The sequence below is a fragment of the Cibotium barometz genome, chromosome 40 (genome assembly GCF_041138505.1).
Source record: "Cibotium barometz isolate CiBa-2024 chromosome 40, ASM4113850v1, whole genome shotgun sequence".
In the NCBI taxonomy this organism is placed as follows: Eukaryota; Viridiplantae; Streptophyta; class Polypodiopsida; order Cyatheales; family Cibotiaceae; genus Cibotium; species Cibotium barometz.
Window position 1 is genome coordinate 26,275,955 of NC_141085.1, and position 18,151 is coordinate 26,294,105.

General features: G+C 47.8%; 1 protein-coding gene across 3 annotated transcripts in view; it reads right to left on the minus strand.

The window, feature by feature from the left end:
- Positions 1-6,431: 6,431 nt before the first annotated feature.
- LOC147615360 (protein TPX2-like) overlaps positions 6,432-18,151 on the minus strand; it is a 56,867-nt gene continuing 45,147 nt past the window's right edge. For all 3 annotated transcript variants that reach the window (XM_086779446.1, XM_086779447.1, XM_086779448.1), the window contains 11 exons: positions 17,182-17,273; positions 16,989-17,067; positions 8,758-8,820; positions 8,554-8,616; positions 8,376-8,464; positions 8,221-8,296; positions 7,883-7,948; positions 7,737-7,802; positions 7,569-7,627; positions 7,347-7,452; positions 6,432-7,058 (listed from right to left, as the gene is read on the minus strand). In XM_086779446.1, coding sequence (XP_086635572.1) covers positions 6,981-7,058; positions 7,347-7,452; positions 7,569-7,627; positions 7,737-7,802; positions 7,883-7,948; positions 8,221-8,296; positions 8,376-8,464; positions 8,554-8,616; positions 8,758-8,820; positions 16,989-17,067; positions 17,182-17,273 — 837 coding nt within the window. In that variant the 3' untranslated portion in view covers positions 6,432-6,980. The remainder of the gene's footprint in view (positions 7,059-7,346; positions 7,453-7,568; positions 7,628-7,736; positions 7,803-7,882; positions 7,949-8,220; positions 8,297-8,375; positions 8,465-8,553; positions 8,617-8,757; positions 8,821-16,988; positions 17,068-17,181; positions 17,274-18,151) is intronic.

Genomic DNA, 18,151 nt, shown 5'->3' on the forward strand with positions numbered 1-18,151 from the left:
CTTCTTTCTGCTTTTTTCCGTCCCCCGGGGGTTTTTTGCCTTCTGCCTTCCCCTTTCGCCCTTTGTGTGCAGCTCGGTTCTTGCAGGACTCTCCGCATTCGCTCCGCCTTCGACTTAGCTTCAGACTCTGATGGAGGCTCCTCCCGCCCCACCTCAGAGGGACTCTTCCGCAGCCCCCTCGCCCGCCCCTGAGGATACCCCCATCAGGCTTTCTCTTTCGCCAGAAGAGGAAGCGAGCCTCGCCGCAGAGGTGGAACGCCTCCAGGCACATTCCACCATCTGCCGTATAATCGGCACTCGCCCCAGCAGAGGGGAGATCCGGGATCTTCTCCAGGCCCGCCTTCTTGCAGATGTGGACAAGATCCTCGACGTTCAGTTACTGGGCCGTGGACACTACCAGATTGAGTTCGAGACAGCCCAAAGCATGGCCCAGGTCCTAGCCATGAGTCCCCTTGACATCAGGGGCGCTCGGGCATTCTTCAGACCTTGGCAGCATGGCTTTGACCCAACAGCGGCCGAGCAGGGAGAGCGCCTATTTCATGTTACAGTTTGCTTCCCTAGACTCCGCCGTGAGTACCTTCCGCTCCTTTCTAGGCTAGGAGCGTTGGTGGGCTCGGTGCTTGAGACTGGCCCCACAGCAGCTTCAGTGGTGGCTAGAGCAGCTGGGCTACCTTCGGTCAGAGTTTTGGTTCCTGACATCTCTTCCCTTCCGAAGGTCATTCAGCTACCTAGGATAGGGGGGGGATGGATTGATCAGAGAGTGGAGTTTTCGGGGCTCCCGAACCAGTGTTTTATCTGCAGGCAGGTCGGCCACATGGCCAAGGCCTGCCCTCGCAGGAGACCCCGACCTTCACCACAGCAGCAGGCCCCCGATGGCCCGCCCACAGATGCGGCTCAACAGGCAGCCTCTGGGACACCTGCTCAGCCCACAGAGACCTCGGAGTGGCAGCCTGGACAGGAGCGCCGACGAGGGAGACAGCCACAGCAGCACGCCCAGAGACCGATGCAGCAGCAGCCACAGTCTCAGCATCATTGGGTTCCCGTGAGGAACAGCTTTGCTCCCCTCCAGGAGGAGACCCCAGCGCCGACTGAGGACCACGAGATGCCAGCACCCCCTCCTTCGCCCCCACCCCCCCTCCCCCATCCCCCCCTCCCGCCTCACTTCCACCTTCACCTCCTCCCGTTCCCGCTCCGGTTTGGCAGCGGCTCCTTCTCTACCCCCTTCCTCCCCCCCCTCCTCCCCCCCCCCCCGCTCGCCTCAGCTCCCCGGGAGGCCCTGGCAGTTCCCTGGCACTCACCTACAGTCCAGCGGACACTGAGCACCGACCTTGCTCGAGCACCGCAGAGAAGACTTTCCATGCCGATTTGGGCTTCACGGATATCCTCTATCCGCAGCCGGCTGAGTCGCCTCGACACTAGACAGCGCTCGGAGGCTTTTGATTACTCCTTCACACGGCTTTTTGGAGCGGAGGGCCCCCATGAGCCACCACCCATCAGAGTTCATGTAGTGATACCTCCGGCCCGAGGGGAGGAGGCACTTGATTCAACGGTGGCCTTCTCATTCCCTCTCTGTGGCCCTAGCGACCGGGAGTGGACTATGGATCTCGCTCTTAGCATTTTGAAGACTCAGGTAGTTGAGTTTTCTCACCATGTGAGCGATCTGGAGGTGACAGACGTGATAGGCCGACTATGGGATTTGGCCCATTTTTTCTTTGATACCGGGAGTGTGGATGTCTCCGGGATTCGACATTTGGTGGTTCGCATAGTGGCAGACTTAGCACGCGACCCTGGATATGTATGCATACACGAGGTTGCTCTGTCTGAGCGGGAGGCAATCGCCATGGGGCACAGCCACTGGCGCCTGATCCGAGATTGCAGCACACCGGGTGGGCAGATTCGTAGCCGCTCGGATGGGGACTATTCTCCATCCAAGCCGCTTGCGAAGGCCCGCCGTACGGCTCAGACAGCCTCCACCTCAGCAGGTCATCCATGAGGATCATCTCATGGAATGTACAGGGCCTTAGCGGCGCACACTATATACGTTATCGTGGTTGCCTGAGGCAGGAGCTTCAGAGATGCCTGGTTGGGGGCAGTATTGATATTCTGATGATGCAGGAGCACCATTTGGGTGAGAGCAGGATCCGGAGATACGGCTCGGTGATGCCTGGTAGATGGGACACATTTTGGTCTGCAGGGTTTGGCCCCTTGGGTGGGCAGGGAGGAGTATGTATGGTCATTGCGGATGTATGGCGGCAGGCCATTGTGGATCGCCAGATCATTGTGCCTGGTAGAGCACAGTATGTCATTGTGAGGATGCATGATGAGCTCTTTGGCGTGGTCAATGTCTATGCGCCCAACCATGCTAGTGCCAGAGCAGAGTTCTGGACCCAAGTTACGGATGCATTGCCAGAGGCCGCACATTGGTGTGTCGGGGGAGACTTCAACATGCTTAAGGACCCAGTCGATAGGGTGGGAGGCAGTCATGTTACAGTGCACGGCACGGAGCTTGCAGCTGGATCGCCGGCAGGGAGGGACTAATCTATCACGGATTGATCGCTTCTATGTGGGCGACAGGTTAGGGGAGCGTGGGGGCTCCGTTGGCATTCTCGCTGGCACCTCTTTTTCAGACCATGCGCCAGTTATTTTGACACTTGAGGAGAGGACACAGGAGACCAGCTTGCAGTTGAGGATCCCAGAGAGGGTACTTACAGATCCTAGTCTCGCTGAGGACATTGAGAGGATATGGCATGATAGCCAGAGCTCTGACCAAGATGCAGCAGGCTAGTGTGCCCAGGGACTCATCGAGCTCAGCTCTTTTTTGCACGCTGCAGCCTTGACACGGCTGGGAGAGACTCGCGAGCGGGAGCGTCGGTTGAGACGTAGCCTTGCTTCACTTCAACGCCTTCAGGAGCAGCAGCCTACATGTAAGTGGGTGGCGTCCCAGCTGAGCCAGACACGCCAGGAGGTTAGAGAGGCAGAGGAGCAGAGACATGAGTTCTACTATCGTCGCCAGGCCTCTTAGTGGACGCAGCTTGGTGATAGAGTGACTGGGGAGTTTTTTGAGATTAGTGGACCCCGCCATGCTCGAGGAGGCGTCTGCCAGCTCAGGAGGCAGGACGGATCGGTAGCCACTGAGCCCGGGGAGATCAGAGCCATTGCCATTGAGTTCTATAGAGACCTGCTTTCAGCGGAGCCAGCCAGAGGCTCGGGATGCTTGTAGACAGACTGTGTGGGCCCATGTGCAGAGGAGGGTCACAGATCGTATGCGCACAGTTCTGGGTGAGCCTCTTTCAGAGGTTGAGCTTGCTGAGGCCTTGAGGGTCCTTCCGCGCCATAGTTGCACTGGGGAGGACGGATTGACGCCTGCCTTTTTTATGCGCTATTGGGACCTTTTGGGGCCAGGCCTCTGCAGGGGCTTTCAGTATGTTTTGGACACTGGGGTGATGCCACAAAGCTTTTCAGAGGGCTTGATCTTTCTTATCCCCAAGGGGGAGGGAGTATCAGATGATATTCGGCATTGGAGACCCATTACGATCCTCAATACTGTCTACAAGGTCTTAGCAAAGGCCTTGAGTTTGAGGATCCAACCCTTCCTGGGGGAGTTGATTCATGATACCCAGACAGGATTCGTCAAGGAGCGCACTATCCTTGACAACATTTTCACCTTCTGGGAGGCGACAGCCCGAGCTAGATTTCTCGGTGTGAGGACCTGGTCGTTATGCTTCTCGATTTTGAGAAGGCATACGATAGAGTCGATTGGGGTTTCTTAGAGGGCACTATGCATCGCCTAGGCTTTGAGCCAGTTTGGATCCGAGGAGTGGCGGCTCTATATTCCACAGCTCGTAGCCAGGTGCTTATGGCAGGAGGACAGGGGCCGAGTTTTGAGTTGACCAGATCAGTCCGTCAGGGGTGCCCCTTTTCTTTTTCTCTTCTTTGCTGAGGCTATGAGCATGTAACTGACGGCAGAGGAGGTTGGTTTGAGAGGACTCCAGCTCCTGGCTCCCAGTCCGGGGGGAGGACCTGCTCGATGCTGAGTTTGCTGATGACACGGGTTTATTTTTGCATGGCCAAGAGGCCAATCTTCAGCGGGCAGAGCAATCGCTTCAGGTTTTTAGTGCAGCTTCAGGAGCATTGATCAATTGGCGCAAGACAGTGGCCTTTTGGATCAGTAGCGCTCCCACTCCGGCATGGAGCCCAGACCTAGGTTTTAGATGGATTCCTCCTGGCACAGCAGTGCGATATTTGGGATGCCAGATTGGACTAGATTTGTCACCTGAGCAGCAGATTGCCCCGCTTCTTCTGAGCATCCGGAAGAAGCTTTTGTATTGGAGTACAGCTCGGCTATCCTTGGCTGGGAGGGTGGTGGTGGCAAATCAGGTGCTTTTAGCGACCATGTGGTACATCACGTCTTGCTGGATCTTCTCGAGCTCTTGCATCAGCCAGGTACAGAGGATAATCAGGAACTTTCTTTGGTCTGGCGGGATGGTCAGTCAGCCAGCCCGGGCCAAGGTTGCTTGGGCAGTTATTACACTTCCACTGGCCCAGGGGGGCTTGGGCATTATAGATCCAGTTGATCAATGTAGAGCCTTATTGGGGAAGCTTATTGTTCGGGGGCTGCTTCCAGGCGTTGAGCCTTGGAAAGAGCTTCTCTTTCAGCGGCTGCAGGCTAGGGCTCCCCCAGCAGGGGGCACTTGGGCACCAGAGATACGATGGATCTTCATATAGATGAGGAGGACAGGCCTCAGTAGAGGATGGGAGGACAGATTTGCCTTGAGCATCCTGCGAGCTTGGGAGTTGCTGAGACCGGGACTCTCTCAGAGACCTCCTTCTTGTGATGAGGAGCGGGCCAGACAGCCGCTCATCTGGAGCCCAGCGGTACGCACAGAGCAGGGTCATATGCTGGGTTCTCGGCCTCATCTAGCCTGGGGACCATTGGCGGTAGGCCCAGCACGTAGTTTTGGAGACTGGCAGGCCTTCTGCAGTCTCCCAGAGGAGATCCAGGTGGAGAGGCTGAGTCACTTCAGAGGGGGGCTGATTATGAGGGATGACATTCAGGAGGCACTCACAGAGGAGTGGTTCACGCCTCTCGAGCCAGTGGCCCCACGGTGGATGGGAGCCTTTACACAGTTGGAGATCCTAATTGCTGTAAGAGCTTGCACTGAGGATGGTAGATGCTTCTACTATGAGATCCAGGATGAGGGCAGACTTCAGAGAGTGGAGGCGGAGTCGCCTTTGGTTGCAGAGTGCATCTTTTAGAGGATACGGGTAGTGGCCGCCGCTTCTCGGAAGTGGCATATTGATCCAGACCCTGCAGATGTGGACTCTGATTGGCGCATATGGGCATATGCAGCGCGCCCCTTGGCCCGGCTCCAGTGGGACCCTGGCGAGTACGAGTGGCATGATCCTTATGCATCCCCCGAGGCCACAGAGATCACCTTTTTCCAGTACACTGTTCGGTTGGGGGGAGATATTTTGACGGCGAGGAGGATGGTCTCTCCAGCTGCATCGGAGCATTGGCGGCCACAGGGACTCTCACAGGAGTTCCTGGAGGACTTTTGGACCAAGCTCTGGGCTAGTCGACAGGCACACAGGATCTCGACTTTCCAGTGGCTGGTCGCCCACAGGGGCTCTGCAGTTGGCACCTGGCTTGTCTTCTACAGTGGTCTTCCGGCGGCCTGCGTCCGATGCGGCCACCCGTTGGAGACAGAGACATTGCCTATGGGACTGTCCTCAGGCGCAGCAGATTTGGCTGCGGATGCTGTGCATTCTGGCCCCCCTCTCTCCAGAGGGCATGTATACGTGGGGTGCCGCTGCTTGGTCGACTTCGTCAGGGCTTGCTATGGGCTATGAGACGGAGCAGGACAGCCAGGCCATCAAATTCATTAGGGGCCAACCTCGCCTTGTTCCTTCACTGGATTTCTCGTCCGCCGGCTGGACACAGGAGAGGGATCTACGATGGGAGCTCCTCAGCAGCCTCACCATCTGGTTCACCTGGAGAGCCCGGTGTTTCAGGGCCTTTGAGGGGAGACTGGAGCCACCAGTAGAGACTGTTCGGGGGATTTAGCAGGAGTTGATACACACCCTGCGAGGACAGTATGACCGCATCCGGGGCGCCTCGGATGAGGCAATTTTGCAGCGCCAGGCCTTTCACACCGCTTGGCGCAGCGGCCCCTTCTATACCCTACATGCGGGTTCCCCCCGCTGGCACTACAGGCCACCTGTTTGGCTTTTCCCCCCTCCTATTGTATGATATAGCCCCTCAGTTCTTTGCACTGATATTTGTACTTTTCTGCAGCTAGGGAGAGTCTCCCTAGCTGCCTTGCTTGGATCTCTGCTATGTTTTCTTATGAGCAGGAGAGGGTCTTTTGTAGCCCTACGGGCGTTTTTTTTATAACTAATGAAAGGATCTTTTCTCGAAACAAAAAAAAACCAAAAAAAAAAGAGTTGCCCTCTTATCAAACCTTGACGTGTACATGAATTGTAGGTATCATTTCTTTACATGACTGTAAATCTCCTTTTCCATTCAATCCTTTTTGTTTGCCATTCTTAGCAACCAGCAATTACTATGACCGTAACCTTACCAGTCTGTCCATGGAGAAATTTCATGGAACATCCTTTTTCTTCCTTGATGATGATGGTTACGAGCTATTACTACAAGCCAGCAGCAGGCTCTAGCCCAATTCATTTCAACCCATCCTGCTGACGATGTCACCAAAAAAAAGGATTCATTCACTGCTGCAAGTAAACCCAAGTGTCTTGGAGGCACCTTCTATGAGACATGTGAATCTATGATCATCATCATCATCTCATGTAGCACACTGGTAAAGACATCTTTTGTGACTGGATGGGGTCCTCAGTTGACATACCCCAAAAAATTCCTCAGAAAAGCACATGACATGGGTATTCAAGGACCATGCTGATGGAACTGTCATAACACACCTCGTATGGACTGGAAATGCCTCATATTCTTGTACTGGATGTCAGTGGAAGGTATTTTTTGCATGAGATAGAAGAAGAGACCTATCCTCCTGCTCATAAAGCCTACTCTTCTCCAAATACTGCAAATACCAAAAATGGGGATAACTGTTAGGACTACTACAGAGTCTAAGACGCCTGACACACATCTATAACCCCATCCTTAATTTCAGAGTCTAAGACGCCTGACACACATCTATAACCCCATCCTTAATTTCAGAGCATCCATGGCGCCGGGGGGGGAATTGGGGGGGGGGGGGGGGGGGGGGGGGGGGGGGGGGGGGAAGATGCTTACAGGAAAGCAATCAACCCCATCCTTAGCCCATCTCTGTTTGCAAAATGTGCTATTCACAATTACAAGCTTAACTTACCTTCTTGTCGGTCTTTGCTTGTTCGACAGCTCGAGTTTCTGCTCCAAAAACAAACTGCTGAATCTCACTAAGAGGCTTTTTGGATCTCTCAGGATACACTGGGACACTGGAACGGTAAGGAAATCAAAGGAACGCCATGGGACATGATTAGATATGCAAAAAACAAAGATTAAGAACACAAATACTTCATAATCGTCCTAAACTTGAATGCCATATACATACTTGTCGCTACTAAGAGTAAGCAGGCCTTGACACTGGTTCTCACTTGAATGATGCAGCTCCTGCTCATAACAAGATAATCACATGCTTTAATGCTCACAAGTTCAGACGATGGTAAGAAACTATACAGTGAATCCAGCAATAGTGGACATACGCCATGGACATTCTTACATTCTGCTCACTTGTTTTCTTTGCATCATGGTATTGTGCACGTTGATCCGTTGCAAAGTGAAATTCCTGAAATTACATGTAATCAATTAGCACATACAAATTACAGCTAAAGCTCTGCATTTGGCATTTCAAAGCACAAATGACACCTTTGATATGGTAGTCTGCCGTTTTGGGACAGTAAACACTCCCAGGTCACCCCTACTGGAGAAAATCTGCATTTATATAAAACCGTTAGAATACCCTATTACTATATAATGTCATGTTATATTATATTATTTATTATGTTATATTTGAAGCTCAATTCAATCTTTTTCTTTTCAAGAAAATGTGCGCTTTGGAACTCACAACCGCTTAGGTAGGGCAGGAAGTGAGCTAACCACTCAGGCAAGAGCCCATTTACAACACACTTCAAGATCAATACCTGCCAGATATTCAACCATAAAAAGGGCAACTGCATGCTGGAGCAAAAAAAAAAAGCACTTACTCTCTTATTGAGTGGGCGTGCCTTAAACTTGGGCATCATTGCCAGCTCTTGCTCCATCTCTTTGGTGCTCTTTATCCTGAGAAAAACATATCAAAGGTGAGTGAATACAACGTATGAACATAAGGTACAGAGCACAAAAACATGACAAAATATACTTGGGCAGCCGGGCACGGGCAGCAGTCTCAAGATGGAAATCTCCCTTGGATGAGAAGGCCCTCTCTCGGTTTTCAGTAGCACTTGAGACCTGCCAGCAGAAGGAAATGTATCAATTTTCTAGCTGAACACACAGGCTTTAAAGGCTTCAAAGAGGACATTTTGTGTTGTTTGTATTACTTCCACGGATGGTAAGGCATGCTCATACATTAAGGCTCTTTCCAAAGTCCTCAGATTGAACTCCTGCACAAGTACAAGGATAACTATAAAACTAGTACTTATAAAACCCCCTGTGCTTCCTTCTTGATAAGATTACTGCCACCTACTAACAAAACTATTGTGCTTTCCCCTTCTGGTCCCAAAAGCTTTGGCTATGGAAATTACCTGAAATTCTGGTAGCTGAGGAGTGCTTCTAGGCAGCATTGGCAGAGTTGGACCTTCAAGAATCTGAAATGATAGGTAGGGATAATGTCGAGGTTGAAAATACTTAATTTGTAAGTAAGAATAAGTGATCATTTACAGCTCAAAGAAATCTTAATGCATTCTGATTACACCACTAGGATACTTCTAACATAAGTAGATCCTCATACATGAGTTGTTGCATCTTACTCCCACACTAGAAATTTGTTTAAGATTCCCAAGATCACCTAGTTTTGGCATAATTTGTGCTTACTGGTAACTGCATACTCTGTTATGAAGGGGATTGGAAAGTAAGAAAGCCAACACAGGCATGCATCCCTGTATGTCCACATCTGTAAGGTGTGCAGGCAGGACGTGCATTTGGGAGCATGTACATGCCTGTGCATATGCCACCATGCACGCACACATGTGAGTGTATGTGTGTATGGATGCATGGATGGGCGTGGGTGGGCAGGTGGGTGACGTGCATTTGGGAGCATGTACATGCCTGTGCATATGCCACCATGCACGCACACATGTGAGTGTATGTGTGTATGGATGCATGGATGGGCGTGGGTGGGCAGGTGGGTGGCTGTGTGTGTGTATGCCCTCTCAGTGCTTTGTTCTATGCTATTGCTTCACATCCTTTGCTTCTTTATATGGATCATCTGGTTGATACTAGACAGTTAGAGGGGCTTCAGATTGCTGGTTCACGGCCTTTCATTGCACAGGCTTATGCAGATGATTCATTATTCATGCCAAAGAACTGTCCTCTGGAGCTTCGCCTATTGATGGATACTCTTTCAGATTTCGGGTTGGCAGCTGGTCTAAAAATTAATTTTCAGAAATCAAAACTCTTACCTCTCAAGCATTGTGACTGGCATGCTATCCTGTGGCCCGGCCAGATTATTTATCCGGAAAGCATAGTAAGACATTTGGGTTATCCCATTGGCTGGAAAATCAGAAATAAGCAACAAATATCTTGGGTGCTAAACAAAATTCAGGACAAATTAGAATATTGGAAGATCTCCACTTGGCCATTGCACGTACGGCTTCGAATTGTTCAGTCCATTGTTCTGGCTTATGTCCAGTTCTACCTTCCTCTCTTACATTGGTCATCTCGAGATCTTTCTTCTTTTATGTCTCAAGCCATGGAGATTTTTTGGAAAACTAAGCTTCATAAAAAAGCTTTAAGGTTGCTCAAAATGGACCTGCTTTGCTCACCAAGGATGCATGGTGGTTTGAATATTATAAACATCAAATTTCATGTGCTGGCAAGAAAGATCACTATGCTCAAAACCTTTTTTCAACAAGAGCAGCCTTGGTCTATCATGTTGGCAATTTTGTGTGGTCAGATGCGCACAAATGCTTATGGTCGTTGGTTAGTTGATCCATCGGAAGTAGTACTTGGCAAATTTCAAGGTAAAATCCCTGGTTGTCCATTCTCTACTTCCTTGATTCAGGATTGGAAGAAAGTGCTCTCTCGCATCAAATGGTCTCCCCATCCTGCCTCTATAGCTTCCTCGCTTCGAATGGAAAGCATACATTGGAGTGCTGTTTTTTACTCTCCCCTTGCTGTACAACAACCAATCAAAGCTTACAATCTTATGAAGTTGGACATCCGGTTCATTGACGACGTGGTAGATACTCGAGGGCAAATTCTTTCTTTTCCGGCAGCATGCCAACAATACAATCTTGGGATGCATCATAGATCTATATGGAAAGCTATTGCAGATCTCTTACACCCTTTCATTCCGATTCCAACATTGGATGTAAGAGACAGGCTTCATGATTGGCATCTTCAGTCTTCAAGTTCAAGATTATCCTCTCAGCCTTTGCATCTATTGACTTCTATACAGGCTTATCGATTGATATTACCTCCTCCATGGATTGCTCATCATGCTAATTCTCTTTGGCATCTGGATAAGTCTTTAGCTTGGTGGAAAGGAAAAGTGACATTGAAGCACAGAATCTTTCTTTGGAGATGCATTGTCGGTATTTTTCCAGTGGGAGTGAAATTGGCTCAAAGAAGGATTGCCTCTCCTTTTTGTCCAAGATGTCATCATACTACTGAGAGTATTCCGCATTTATTGTGGTCTTGTTCATATTCCAGAGACCTTCTGGACAAGATCTCCTATTTTTTATCTCTCAGATTTCCTGCACAGGTTCTACAGGTTTTTCTGGATGTTTGGCACGTTATCAGCTTCTTTGTCACAGTATTCTCTTTTCTTCCATTGGATCAGATACTGGGCCTTATGGACCCTCTGGCTGCAGCGAAATCATGCATATCTGAATTCACCCCTTCAGCACCCTTATGAGTTCTTCCGAGCCTCTTTGCGGCAGTCCTTATATGATGCCGTACATGAGGAAGATTTGGATGTTTCTTGTGTTTAGCTTTTCTTTTACTGTTTCTGATGGATAGGGCATAGGCTCTTTTCTTGAGCACTGCCCTGTTCTTGCATAGAACTTTTTTACTACTGTTTTTAAGTTCTAGGGTTTAGACATCCTCTTGATGTCAAACCCTTTTGTACATTTATGATATAATGCAATTTCAATGGTTTTACCAAAAAAAAAAAGTATGTGTGTGTGTGTGTTATGTGTGTGTGTGTGTGTGTGTGTGTGTGTGTGTGTGTGTGTGTACGTGTGCGAGGAGAGCCCGCCATCGCCGACCCTGTTCAGACCCTGTTCAGACCCTGCTTTAGGGTTCGCGACCCTGGACTGTGCAGCCCGCAACTCCTTGCTCCAGTTCGCTGCCCCCTGTTCGACCCTGATCAAGGTTTTGTGGCCTCGACTGCTCAGCCGGGACCTCTTGCTTGTACTCGTCACCCTGGTTTGGGGCTTCTGCCAACACATCGTCGACCAGGATTTCTGCAACACAGACCTTGACCGTCTTTTCATCAGCGCGACCCCTCTGTGCATGTGTGGTGTGTGAGCCTTTTCCCTCTCTTCTGCGTGTCAGTGAGTGTGTGTGTGTGTGTGCGCGTGAGAGAGAGAGTCTCTGCCGCCTTCCTGCACCTTTTCTGCATTACTGTTTCTATTCCACTTTCCTTCTTGCCTTCGTAACCTCACAGCCTCCTTCTGTCAATATCAGCCTTTTTCCTTTTCACAGCCTTCCCCTTTCCGTGGTTCTATCAATGGCTTCAGCTTTAGATGTTTGTACATATGCCCGAAAAGAAAGATCTGCAGATGCTAAGCGCCGCCTATCAGAGCCGGCTTTACAAGATGATGCATTTACGTTGGAAGCTCAGTATGTGTTTGATACCCTTAAGGATGACTTTCAGCAGTCACAACAAAACCGATTCCAGAGGTCACCTACAAATTGAAGTTGCCGTCCTTGGTAAACCCTCTCAAAAAGTTGTCTCAAACTGCGGTTATAATATTCTTTCCAGGAAGAATCCCTGCGGCCAGCGATGTCGCGCAGTGGATTAAGTCCATCCTTGGAGGATGCTTTGTAGAGGGAGTGTATTTTGCTTCCAGAGGCTTTTATGAGGTGCATTTATCAGATGCTTCATGCAAGCAGAGGCTTCTGGAGTTCTCTCCCCTGTTTTATGGGAGACAAATGGTACATGCTATGCCCTGGTCCCCAAACAAGGACTATCAAAGTCTTATACGGCATCACTGCCCTGTATGGGTTGAGGTTGCAAACTTCCCGGACTATATGCGTGAAGAGTTGCCTGGCCTAGCTACTTCCTTGGGACAGGTCATTTGTCCACCGCGCCCCATGGGAAACCGTAACAGGTTCTGCATTCTCTGGGACACTGACATACCTACCCCTCCTTCTATTGCGGTGGAAGTTGAGGGAGTGCAATTGGGCCAAAAGTATTTTGAATTGAAGTGGGGTGTGTTTGCAAGTGCTTGTTTTGCCTGTCACAAGTTTGGGCATCTAGCCTCTGAATGCCCAATGGTTCTGCATCAGCCCCCCCCAAATGCCTTGCCACCCCAGACAAGGGAAAAGAATGAGAATTTGCAAGTCAAGACAGCAAATACAAATGGAGCAAAGAATGCAAAATCAGTCAATCAAGTGCCCGCACTTGCAGGAAAAGGAAAAGATAAAGGGAAAGAGAAGATGAAGGAAACTGTGGCGATTGATCAGGACGGTTTTAAACAACCCAAGAAGATGGTTGTATTGAAGCAACGCCCCCTTCAATCTCGTCAATGGGATGCTTCTTCTCCCTCACCAGGACAAACTTCTACTTCAGCCTCTGCTCCTATCCTTCAAAATTGGGTGGGCGTACTGAAGAAGGGCATCCCCATATGTGATTCAGAAGAAGAGGAAAATGCTATGTCTTTCATGGGCAATGAAGGCATGCAGCCTATGCAGGCAGAGGCCTAGCCTCTCTGATGTTTGGTTCTTATCCTCACACTCTGTTGTACATATCTTTTCATGCTTCAAACACTTAAGTGCTTTACATACAATGTACAGAGCCTCTGCAATGTCTCAAAGTGGAGGCTATTATGGATTTATGTACATAAAATGCAGCCAGATATTGTTTGTTTGCAAGAGCATAATCAACACTCCATGGCTGGACAACATGGTTTTTTGCACGGCTATGATATATATTATGCTGGTACTGCTACATATTCAGGTGTATGCATACTGGTTAGACATGAGTTGCAGCCTCAGTTGGCCTTCAATGACAATAGTGGCAGATGGATAGTAATACAATGCAATGTTAATGGTGATATTTTTGAGTTTGCATCAGTCTATGCCTCCCAGACCTCTGCCATGAGGGCTTCTTTGTGGGATTCTTTATGCAGATATCCATGGAGATCCAATGCATTCATCTGTGGGGATTTTAATAATTCCCCTCTGCCTAGAGATAATACCACTTCACGATCTCATATGCTATCATTGGAAAGGCACAAATGGGATGACATGCTTCTTTCTGTGCAGGCTGAAGATTTATGGGTACTTCTCCAAGGGTCAGTCCCTGGATATACTTTTCATCATAATGCACTTACTACGTACTGGGCAAGGCTTGACAGATGGTATTTGTTTTATCCACAACAATTTGCAGATTTTAGCCCTCATCTCCTTATAGATTTCTCATTGGGCTTGTCAGATCATGCTCCATTGTGGATGAATTTGCAGCTTGGCATGCCTCTGGATGATTTGCCATTTCGCTCCAGTAGATTATTGCATGTTAATCGGGCTTATTTCCAACATCACAAATTTCAGCAAATGATCAGATTTGCCATTCATCCTTTGCCAGTTCATGCCCAGGAGGACATGAATTATGCTTGGGACAGCTTTGTCTCTCGTATTCAGAATGTCATTAGGGAGTATGGCAAATGGCATATGACAAAATGGAGGAATGAGGTTAACTGGGCAAAAAGGACAGCACAACTTTTGACTGAATTTTCTCAGTCGAGGCCGCTCTCTGATTCAAAAAAGGATTCCCTTTCACATGCACAATTTAAACTTACTGTTAATGATCAGAGGAAATTGCACAAATGGCAGATTAGGGCAAGAATGAAGCCCCTCATGGATAAAGGCTGCTCTTCAAAATCCTTTTTCCAGGGCTTGCATGCTACTCGAAATAAAAATTCATGTCTAAGGGTTAGGAAACTGGATGGCTCTTGGACTCACTCTTTCTTTGATCTCCAAGACGAATGCCACAATTATTTCCAGAAATTGTTTTCTGCTCCTGGTTCCCCGTCAAATCAAGTGACTGATGCCAGGACTGAATTTCTTCAATATGTTTCTGGAATAGTTGAAATGGATGATGCTCTTACCTTGGAGAGGCCTTTTACTGACACAGAACTTGATAATGCGTTGTTCCACCTCAGCAAATACAAGTCCCCTGGCTGGAATGGCCTTACAATGGAATTTTATATTTCTTTTTGGGATGATTTGAAAGAGGTCCTTTTGCGAATGATCAATGTGGCCTGGCAAGAAAATCAGTTACCGCACTCTTGGAAGCATGGTATAGTCAAGCTTGTCCCCAAAAAACATCTGTGTGATCATATATCAGATTGGAGGCCTATTACTTTAATGCCTGTACTTTACAAACTTATTGCCAAAATGATTGTACATAGGCTTCACGGGATACTACATGCAGGACTTCATCCTCATCAGTATGGTTTTGTGCCGCGAAGACAAATCCATGACAATATATCCAATGCCTTAACTGCAATTGAATATGCTAAGTATTCGCATCAAGATGTGCTTATATTGCAGGTGGATATTGCTAAGGCATTTGACAATGTTCAATGGGATTTCATCTTTCAGATCATGACAAAGTTGGGCTTTGGTCCCAAGATGGTAAATGCTGTTTACTGGCTTTATTCTGGCTCTACTGCTCAGTGCATTCTTGGGCGCCATCTGTCTCGGTCATGGATATTGGGTCGATCAGTTAGACAGGGCTGCCCTCTCAGTGCTCTCTTCTATGCCATTTCGACCCATCCTCTTTTGATGTATCTTGATCATCTTACAAACACAGGACAGATGACTGGTCTCAAAATCCCAGGGGCTACATCGTTTTTGGCACAAGCATATGCTGATGATTCCTTCTTCATGCCACAGAATTCTCCTCAGGAACTTCGCATGCTTATGGCCACTCTTTCTTTATATGGGTTGGCAGCGGGATTGCATGTCAATTTTGACAAATCTAAATTACTCCCCCTGAAACAATGTGACTCGCATTCTATTCTTTGGCCGGGTTAGGTAGTACATTCCAGAGATATTGTCAGGCATTTGGGATATCCCATAGGATGGCATATCACCAGAAAGCAGCAGTTAAAATGGATTTTCCAGAGACTTCAACATAAACTGGAATACTGGAAGATTTCTACTTGGCCTCTTCATGTCAGGCTCAGAATAGTACAATCCATTGTGATGTCCTATGTCCAGTTCTATTTGCCCTTGCTGCATTGGTCCTCCAGGGATATTTCAGCTTTTATGTCTCAAGCTATGGAGATATTATGGAAGACAAAAACTGTTGTGAAAGCATTGACACTGATGAAAATGGAAATGGTGTGCTCCCCAAGGATGCATGGTGGACTTAATGTCCTCAATATAAAATACATGTACTTGCAAGGAAGGCTACAATGTTGCATACTTTCTTCCGTCAACAGCAGCCATGGAACTTTTTTGGTGATGTTCATTCCTTCCCCTATTTGCGTGCTGCTCTACTCCGGTCTTTTCGAGATTGCTATGGTCTTGGCGAGCTCTCTCTCCAACAGTTTGAAGAATTTTCCAGTTTTTTTAGTTCGTTCGCATAGTTCCACCCGCTTCGGGTGACTATGACTGTACAGTTTACTATTTAATATAAACAGTGGTTTCACAAAAAAAAAAAAAGTAAATGTGTGTGCGCGCGCGCACGCGTGTGTGCGTGCCGGGGGGGGTGTGCGTATGCGCATGCGCGTGCGTGTGTGTGCGTGTGTGCTCACTGGATATTAAAAAAAAAAAGTGTGTGTGCGTGTGCGCACGTGCGCGCGCACGCGCATGGAGGGGGGGTGCACACTGCACTTGGAGGTTTCCCATTAGTAATATAATGTATTACAAAAAAAAAGTGTGTGTGTGTGTGTGCACATGTGACCGAGCCCACATGGGGTGTGTGGAGGTGTGTCTGCACACACACATGTGAGCAAGCCCACCTTGGGGGTGCTGTGTGGGGGGGGTGTGCATGCATGTGTGAGATTTTTTCATAGTTCTCAAAATGTGAAAATGAAAAGGCAAAATGAAGTCGTCTATGTGCCCAAGATGTCATGGAAACGTAAAAAATTATAAAAACAAGAACACAAATTTTTGGCCATGTATAAGGGATTGTTGCCAGAAGTGGTACTCAGGAGTGTCTATAGCAGGCAGGGAGCATATCCTTATCTATCTCGCAACTGTCATTGTGTGTGTTATGGCCATGTAAACAAGATTGTCATGCAACTATGGGTGTGTGAGTGTGTGTGTGTGTGTGTGTATGCACGCAAGTGCTGTGATTTGGAGAAAGGGGGAGGGGCTGCAAAAGAGGCAAAAGGAGAGTAAAGGAATGAAGATGACTTCTAAAGGCTGGAAGGAGGAGGTAGGGAAAAGGAGGTACATCAAGAAAAAGGAGGAAACAAAGTAATGTTTACTAATACAAGATGACAAAGGTCCACAGATCCATTATCCAAAGTCACACACTAAGTGGATTCAAAAATGCTCTAAGAATAATAATAGGAATCAGAGCTGAGACAAAAAAAAAAAAAATGTTTTGATCTAACAACAGATAAACACTTACCCTTTTGTTCAAAGGACGAGCTTTAAATTTGGGTAAGCTTGCCAACATCTCCTCTTCTTGTTCAGTGAAACTTTTCACACTGCTCAAGACACATGACAAATTTCTTTATAAAAGTGTTCTTTGCCTCTATGAAATGATTCTTACAAAATATTGAAAAGCTATCTAAATGTGAATTCAAAATCCATTGGCTAACGTTGAAGGCCGTGCTCTTAATGATGTCCCTAGCATTGGTTCTTTAGGCTGCGTCAACTTTAGGCTCCTGTTTCTTGATGATGTAACTTTATCCTACAAAAACGGTTTGCAATCATAAATGCTTTGAAGAAGGCTTCAGAATCTCTCTCTCTCTCTCCTAGTACCGTACTTTTCCTCATAGTTGTTTCAGTTTCAGTTAGTTGTTTAGTTGTTTTTAGCTTTTCTTACACAGACATTGTATCAGATCCACCAATTGTTGTAACCTTTTTGGTCTCATAGGTCATTTTGGCCTTCTGAAGACGTTAATATATCATTTCATTTCATTTCTCTCTCTCTCTCTCTCTCTTAGTATGGTACAGGATGGAGCTAGCTAGGTTGCATATCATGATTGTATACTCCATGCATATAGCTTTGCATTCTCCTAGTAGTAGAGCTCCATCCCCTGCACACCCAGATTCAGCTTTTTTTTTGTTCAGTACTTTTTCATTTTGTTGGGATGACAGAGGATACCCCATACAGGTACTCCGATTTGTCTCATAGGCCGAGTTCGGTCTTTTGGAAGACGTTAATAAAATCTTTCTTTCTTTCTTTCTTTCTTTCTCTCTCTCTCTCTCTCTCCCATCAAGAAACAGAGGGGAGACGCTATGGCTACTTTGTGTTCTATTCTAGAGGAGGATGGAACTTGAGAAACACCTTGATGCCCACTGGATCTCATATGCATTGCAAGGCTCTTTTGAGCAGTGTGCAGAGTTTCATTATCATACATGAGTCATTCTGCATTCAGACGGGAGGTAGATGTAACAGGCATTTCTTTGCTGGCCAATGCATATCCCATAGCAGGGAATGAGTTAGACAGCTGTAGAACATGCAGGGAGTGCTCCACTGATTGCCTCTGATTTTTACTGCCACTTGTTGTCAACAGAGGCCCACTCCCCTCAAAGGGTTAGGGCACTACAAAAGGTTTGGAAGTC